General features: G+C 40.4%; 1 protein-coding gene across 1 annotated transcript; it reads left to right on the top strand.

The window, feature by feature from the left end:
• Positions 1-1811: 1811 nt before the first annotated feature.
• Positions 1812-7864, top strand: LOC111260448 (uncharacterized; the record flags this gene model as incomplete). Its single annotated transcript, XM_022833210.2, is given in 10 exon segments — positions 1812-1938; positions 3190-3341; positions 3554-3779; positions 4096-4271; positions 4653-5392; positions 5768-5970; positions 6334-6399; positions 6557-6717; positions 6984-7215; positions 7674-7864. Coding segments are annotated over 10 exon segments (2274 nt in total), but the record flags the coding sequence as incomplete, so codon positions are not given.
• Positions 7865-8602: the final 738 nt, after the last annotated feature.

Below are 8602 nucleotides of genomic sequence, written 5' to 3'. Positions count from 1 at the left end.
ATTTACCAAATTGCGAACAAAAGAAATGGCGCCATTCTCCTGTATACTAAATAGACAACGGCGTGCTAAAGTAAACTAAATAAGTTATCAGTCACGAAATAAGTAATCTAACGCTCAGACTCAGTCAAATATCAACTCTATAGGAATATCAATACTGCGTTTGTCACTATTGTAGCCTGAAAGCCTTTTGCAAAATTAGTCATTGTTACGTTTCGGGAAAGAGTCGTACCTTTAATAGAGCTATTCTCAAATCATAACAACTGCTTACACGGCGTTACGCAGATGTGGGATAGGCAACGGTGCACTGCTATTGCCTCGAAGCTTTTTTTGGTTCCCGCTGGTCTACTGGGACCCGCCGACACTATGCACGTTGAGCGCGCGCTAATGTATATTAGATTGTTATAATATGTATGTCGTAACATCTCTATTATTACTACAACACCGTATAAATGTTATAGTTTACTAGACGTATAACTTTCACTCGGAATAGTCTCTCTTGTGCTTCTGTTATATGATGACAACTCTTTTCAGCAGAGTGAGTGCGCCCCGCGCTCAAATGCCCGCCAGCTGATTTGAAATGATTTGTATCGCCAGCTGGGGCTCTTTAGGGTGCCGTCAGCGAATTCTCTTCGGCGGCGCACCATCGGCAGTCCGCGGCCGTAGGCAAAATAAACACTGGATGGACATCAGACAACCATGAATGTGTTGATGTCCCCTCACTCCCTTACACGACAAAACCCCCGGGGAATTAATCGTTACAAACGATTTGAATCTGCTCTATTGGGCGGGGATTACGCGTAATTGTCGGAACGGGTGGGTGAGAGCTCGGTGAAAAATCGACTGTATTGTTAAATCGGTACTCCGGCACTGGATCGCCGGAGGCGGATTCTTTTTGTCCACTCACCGAGAGACTAAAAAAAAAATAGGCTAACGTAGGTCAATATCGACCCTCAACTATAACAGCAAACTCACCTACTCTTACAGTGTCCATTGACCTTGCTCGTTCACTCTTCGCTAATTACTTCCCGCTTTATTTGTGGCAATTTGTGCGTTACGGGGTGTCAATTGTCTGATATGGAGAAACTCTTCGAGCCAGATATGGTCCTGGAAAAGAAATAGTCTCTCCTTGTAAATAATTCTTGTTTAGATTTCAGACGACATTATCATATGATTATAACCTGTGGACCTCTTCCGAGTGACTTTGTTGGAGTGTGCAAATATGATGTTCGAATACGAGAACTATCTAAGTGTGAGGGATAACTGAAGAACAAGTGTGTACGTATCATGTAATGAAGAGAGAATCCTGAGTCAAGCACAGGATAGTGAGTGTGTGTGACAGTCATAGCTATCTTAGTATTAGAGCTCAAAGTTTCAGCAGCATAAACATAGTGATCATAAGAAAGTTAGATAACATTAGCTAGAATGAATAAGCTAGTCGACGCGTGCCATTAGCACGCAGTTGACAGCGTGATGGCCGATAGAACGCTCTTGATATTCCAGAAATGAAACTGGGTTGCTCCTTAATAGATATACAACTGTGAGACTCCATCGAACGTGAATTGTATCAAGTGTGAACTTTAGCGCGAGTATGAGCGAAATATTTGGTGATGCGTGGTGTTTGTGTGTGTATGCATGTCAAACAGATCGGTCAGACAGAAGATTATTGGGTGACGTTCAGATTCAACTAAGCTTGTTCTATACTGCGCGATTGTAGCTGCTGTGACCTCACTCTCAACACCAACATCAACATCATCGTCACGGCTGGATTTTACAGACACGAAGTTTATCTTGTTGCTATCCTCGAATGAGAAATGTTTCGTTCTCAGGGTCGTCTTTCGGGGGTGGTATGCCCACTTCACGTTGTTGGACAATGCAACCGGCCCTATTGTCACTTTAAACATTCTCCGAGCGTTCCACAACAACAGGCTCCGCTGGGAGGTAAGTTCAAATGACGTACGACCTACGTATAATGTGTATTAACATTGTGAACATAACAGCTAATGCTATGACGTTCGAACAAAAGTGCCTTATAACTGAGATGTCTTAAAAGATTAAACCTTTAAAACTTATCAGGTCATAAACCGGCAGTTCAAATTCTTATGGCGCTGGCGCCATTTTTTAATCATGAAGCGACAAGCCGTATCTTATTTATGGTAATTTCAGATGAATGTCAATGGAAATATTGAAAGCTTGACATATATATAATGGAGATTTTAAAAGAATCAAGCCATGTTAATACCACTAAATTGTCTGAATATGAGGGCAGATGCGTACCATAGCAAACAAATGTGTCTCGACGAGTCCAAAACGATACTAGAATTCACATATTGGCATTGGGTTCTACATCTATATAACTTTAAAGGGATTCCTCCGTATTCGAACCTTTTGGCCTCATGAAAATCAGAATTTTCAGTGCCTTATTGTGAATGTATAACATGAGAATTAAATTGTTTTTTCTTAAGACCTTTTTTATCGTTATTTATTGCCCAGTACAATTTCGCTACCGGCGATTCAGCTTAATGACGTGCCGGTTTCGATTGACGTCTCGTTCTCGAAAAGAACTCGTAATTAGGGCTAAAATGCGTTACTTTAGGGATTTCCGCATCAACAGACGTGTTTTGCAACGGCCACGTAGTAGCGCTTGCCCAGACGATTATGGGTTTCTCTCCGGAGTCGGAAGACAGTACTCAAAGTTTTTTTGTTACTATACACCCTAACGATTGTATTTACCGTCGTAACTTGAATTAGATTCTAGCTATGAAATATAAATTTAATTCTTGCTTACAGCGAGATAGGAACAGCTTGCCGTAGCCTTATGATGTCTTCCAATTTAGCTTTATTTATTTTACACATAATGACCTATAATGGCGCTGGCCTATGACATAGCGAGCTCTTAGTACGAGAGTCAATTTTTGTTCATTTTTATTTTCCGTACATACGTCAACTCAAACTTGTCATGGAATCGAATAAGTATGTTTTGCGAAGGAGCAAAAACATTCATTCTGAGAACATCGTTGAATTTGCAATAGATAACGGGCAATAGAAATTGTAAACTAACGTACTATTTCTTTAAATGCGATTGCTCAAAGAAGTACGAAACATTCGTACAGATACGATATATATTGAAACGTAATAAAATATATTCCATCAATAACAGAACTAAGCTTGTTTGGCTTTTCCTTGGCGCAGGGAGCGAACCCGCTGGCGCAGAATCCAGCCCCAAAACTTCAGACATTGTCGCATCGGGTAGTATACCTACTAATCTGCAACAGCCTCCAAAACGACCTTTAGAGCCAGCTAAACCTGCGCGTAGTCACATACCCGCTATTCGCGTACCGCAGGTATTTAACCTTAATTCATCGAAAACTACCTACTAGGTTTTTGTTCAGAACGCATTTATTTATTGCGCTAGGGTATAGATTGCGATAAATTTCCGCTGTTGATGTTAGTCAATTCTCATTTGTTATGCAAGTGGTAAAGAGCATGGCTTTGTTACTCGTTCTGTTACAACGGTTTGTTTCCCGTGCGATGTTATCGATATCTTTGTATACAGTATCGTCCCACGCCAATAGCAGTTCTCCAACGGCGTCATCAGAATGCCGCTACAAATGCTGCTCGCGTATTGTCAACGGAAGCGGGTAAGGTGCCGGCGGTTGGGGTCGATACCTATTCGACGCATCAATTCGCTAAGGCAGATGAGACCAGGGTGATTGAGCCTGCATTCTCAGAAGATGAAGACGACGAAGAAGAGGCGATACTTATGGAAATCTTTCAAAAAGGTAAGATCCATCATAAAGTTAATTCGTGCTTACAGAATTAACACGATAACATTTGAGGGATAAATGTGTTTTACTGTATATTTACGTTCGTGAAAAATAACTGAAGATTGAGACAACAACATCTGCTCCCTATAGCGTTGATTAAGATATGAAGATTGCTAGAACGTATATTCGATGAATCGAAACATTTAGCGGGAAATTTCCTGCAAAAAATAACACTTAAATATTGGCCATCGTTACAAAAAGAAGTGCTTGGTTTTTCTTGGGCAAAGAATGAAACTATTTCAATGTATATGTGCGCTTTCATTCCCGTTAGGTGTCATGGGTGAGTCTGCGGAGCAACAGTCAAACGCACACCCAATGGGTCAATTAGACGACGATCGGCTTAAGGAACCTCAAAGGTTTGAGAAACGGCGTCATAAAGAAGAGGAAACACCAAACGACTTCGTGATTGATTTGACGGAGGGAGACGACTACGATGCTTCGACAACCGTAAGATGTTTGCTAGATTGCTATATTGCTTAATTCATATTGTATAATGTTTTGAAACCTGACAGTTGCCGTGAGACTCATGCTAACAATTTTAGAAGTTGCTCTGAAGAGCTTTTCTAATTGAGAAGATCAATGTTATTTAAAAGGTGTTTAGTGCAAAAGAAATCTGAGATTACTTTGACATATTTTATGTGACAACGTTGATGAAATGTATTTTTGGCTGCCGTACAAATCGACTATACATCAGGTTAACATTTTTGTTGAAAGTGCGTCATCTAGAGCTGGCAGTGTTAGACGGATGCGGCTCTCTATCGGAAAAAAATTGGTGTCACTGGGCTCGCTGACTCATTTCAATACATCATCCATATCCTTTATTTTCAGAAGAAATATGACAACGAAGAGATGTCGAAAAAGAAGCAAAGTTACAGAGATGAGGCAAAATATTTAAAACGGAGACTTTCTTCCTCTAGCCCAAAAAGAGAGGACAGCTTGAGTCTAATAGGTTCGTCGCGATCGAAGGATGAGGGGCACAGTTCGTCCTCTTCAACGAGCACAGCGTCAAGGAAACGACATAGTTCAGACGCGACAGAACACGATTATAAGTCTCGCAGTACTGGCAGCAGCAATGGACATGACAGAGATCAAAGTTCAAAGGAAAGCCCATTTTCGTCAGTATCCCTACTGACGGAGAAAGACCGGCTTAACGGAGCTAAAGAAAAGCAGCACAGAAAAAGCAATGAGTCAGCAGCCGAAGATTCGAATGAAGTAGACAACCGTAGCAGCAGTAGTAAAGATCATGAAAAAAGCTCCTCACGTAGCAAAGATCGGCGTCGAAATAAATCGAGGCATTCGTCCAGTAGCAAAGATCGAGATAGAGATAAGGAAAAGGATCAAATTAAAGACAGGGACCGCGACAAATCGAAAGACAAACGTAAAAGTAGTAGTAGCAGTAGCAGCAGTAGTAAAGACACGCGCTTATCGTCGTCGTCGTCAAAGGAAAAATCATCTTCTTCGAATTCGTCGTCTCATTCAAAAGATACCGAACAGAAACGCTCGACAAAACACAAAACTAGTAATGGATTTCACTCGGACAAAAAGGAAGATAGCGGTAATAAAAAAAGGTACATCCAAAACAATTATGGTTCGTTAATTGCAATGATAATGATGGTTATCGAAAGTTGTCAAATTGACTTGAACGTTAAAATGTTTAAGTTAACACTTCTGAAAAAGACACGTATAGCACTGGAAAATCTATTGTATTCGCTTTTCTTGTTTGTATGAGAAAACTAATTTAGCGATTACTTACAAATGTGCTTTTCTATTTACAACAAATACGCGAGAAATGCATTGGCTATTCACCACTTACTGAAGTTCATGAGAGTCAGCGCTTGCATGTATGTATAAATAAATTTAATTAATAATAATTACAATAAGTATAATTCACTTATTTTTATGTAATTTTTACTAAGAATTCGTACGTAATGTATATTTTTCAGTGGTTCATCTCATCGGGAAGAAAAAAATCATTCGAAAACATCGGGTGTCTCTATTTCGAAGCGTAAGAGTTGGGGCGAACATCAAGGTGGATATTCAGATAGTGGTGCCAGATCAGATGATAGCGCCAGAGATCACGGTGATGGTGGCGGTTCGAGCAGTTCCGAGGGTCGCGGCAGTCACAGAAGAACATCTACATCAGCAGGTACCTATGCTTATTCCTTAAAGACTTGGATGTCTTGTTTTTGTACTTCACCTTGATATGCTCATAAATGACAGATTTCCATTGCAATACCCTGTCGAAGCTTCGGCTGTCTCGCCTTCTCGGTTAGCCTGAACTTCCGGACGATCGTTCGGGGTTTTCGGCCCAGTAATTTACCTTAGACCGTTCACTGGGTTTACCTATACTGGGTATATGCGGCGTTCCCTCCAGAACTTTTGCCCTAAAAAGCTAAGCTAAAAAACTAAGAATTAAGATAAATTGTTTCCTTTCTAAACACATTATTACATAGAACTCAGGTGTTATTTTATTTGGCAATCAATCTCCACTATCTCGTTACCATTTCAGATGACAGAAGTAAACGAGTGAAAATCGAACCTGGAGTGATTGCTGTCGGTGATATAGACATCAATGGTAGGTGAAAACTGTCACATGATATTGCTTTGTCAATTTTTATCCAAAATTAATCTTGGCCGTCTGAATGTTTGTAACATAGATAAACTTATTTATATACCTTTATTATAATTAAGAAGTTATCTAATTTATTTTGGCAATGCCTCCTCTTTAACAGATGTGGATCTGAGCGATGAAGACCCCGAGCAGGAGTGTCTTCGTCTATTTCAAGAATGTGAGAGTCAAATGAGCCTTAATAAGGATAACAATGGTCCAGCAAAAACGACTCAAGATTCTAGCCTACCGGTTTCTGTTAGCGAGCCGTCGAAGGTTATTGACGTGAGTGTAACCATTTAACAACAGTTCAAAGCCCCTATCGTAATTTGCTCATATCATTCTATATTAGTTTTATAACTACCATCGACTATACACGATTGCACAAAGCATAATTGCTTCGTCATTTACCAAAATGTTCAGATCTGCCCGATGTTACTTGAGGGCTGTTCAATACAATGATTAATGACATGCGAAGGTAATGAACTGTCATTAACTCAGTATCTCCTAGCTGTTACTGAAATACGCGCTTCAACGTTTGTTTCTGTTAGATGGTTGGGGTAACTCGAAAACGCATTGCTCACGATCCTGGAGCCCGCCTTGTGGCGACAGTCCCTCCGGTACCGAAAAAACCCTTCAGACCATCTCCAGCGCAACAGTTGGTCATGCGCCAAGAGGCAATGCAAAGGGCGCGCCTAAAACAGCAAAATTCGTCCAATGAAACGCAAGCAACACCTATCTTTCATCCTACGACCCCAACTGAGCAGCGAAGACAGCGAATTTGTAAGCATTCAGTCACTTGAATGTTGAGAATTTATGTGTCGGTGACTTTCAGGTAGTTCATGAAGCACAAAATGAATATAAATCCCACGTATAATTAAGCTCAATTCAGATTCCGCGTGGATCTTTTTTTAGAGTAGAAGTTTTCTAATTTCTCATAGATTTTTCCTTGTCACCGCACCTTGTTCGTTTCTCATGTCGTGCTCCTTTCACGTGCAAGACACATGTGTGGCAAACGAAAAATTCTATTGGTTTGCGATGTTGCTACAAGATAGATATATGTTGGATAACAAAGAATCGATTAATTCTATTTGACACTTATCTGTTCTACTCGCTAAATCAACGGATTTCGTTTACTCTAAAAACGTAATCTGTACATGACGCAAAGAACGGCATCGATATATGAGTAAGGATTATTTGTATTGGTATATTTTGCGTTGTCGCTCTCTTTCTCTGATTAGGTACCGTTTCAACCGACCTCGTAGCGGCGGTTGCCCAGCGCAAAAATCTCGCATTGGCATCGGCAAAGGCGAGACAGGTTGGGATTGGTGCTGATGCAGCTGCCGGACGATCATCCACTGGAGCGCAAGTTATTAAAAGGATCGCAAACACCGTGCCATTACCGCATGCTACGAACCACGTGCAAACAAAGGTAAGCTAAGAATTTTATTCAAGAATAAACGACTGAGACTAACAGAGAGGCATTGCTTCCGCAACGCTATTTGACTATTAACATAGCGTCAAAACGTGCTGATAACCACTTCTGCTCTCTTTGTCGGAAGTTTTTAGCTCAGATGTTCTTTAAATAGACCGCTTAAGGACGACTCAGTCAGAATAATTTCAATAGATTACAGGTGCTAGTTACATGATTGTCCTATTACTGGCCCTCGATTTACTGCGGGCTTGTATTTTTTCTTTCCACTTAACTTTCCTAATGCCAGAATATTAAGATGTTATCGACGTAAATCGTTGCTATAATTGCTTCCGGTCAAATGTAGGATCTCTGTCTAAAGAGTTGCAATTTAAAACTATGCTTGACAAGGCAGTGTTCTCACATTTTAGATTGCTCTACCCTCTTCTACTAAATGAAACCTAGCACTATCCCAGAAAAAAAGCTATGTGCCGCGAAGAATTTAGGTTCTATATTTCATAACCTGCGATTCAAAAATCTCAGTCAATAATAAACCAGGTGAAATGGAGTAGATGTTTCTAAACGTGTCGGCATGTATCTCAGGAAAATTGCAATATCAAACAAAAAATCAGTATCCATTTTACTTCTCAGTTAATGGACCTAATAGACGCTCTAGGCTGATCTGGTGTAAAGAAACAGAATTGCAAACTATCTAATTCCAACTTAATCAGTCCTATTTCTGTTTTGTTCTTTCTCCCC

The sequence above is a fragment of the Varroa jacobsoni genome, unplaced genomic scaffold (assembly GCF_002532875.2).
Source record: "Varroa jacobsoni isolate VJ856 unplaced genomic scaffold, vjacob_1.0 scaffold_440, whole genome shotgun sequence".
Classification (NCBI taxonomy): domain Eukaryota; kingdom Metazoa; phylum Arthropoda; class Arachnida; order Mesostigmata; family Varroidae; genus Varroa; species Varroa jacobsoni.
Note: the sequence above shows the minus strand (reverse complement) of the source record. Positions and strands in the feature narration are given on the sequence as shown.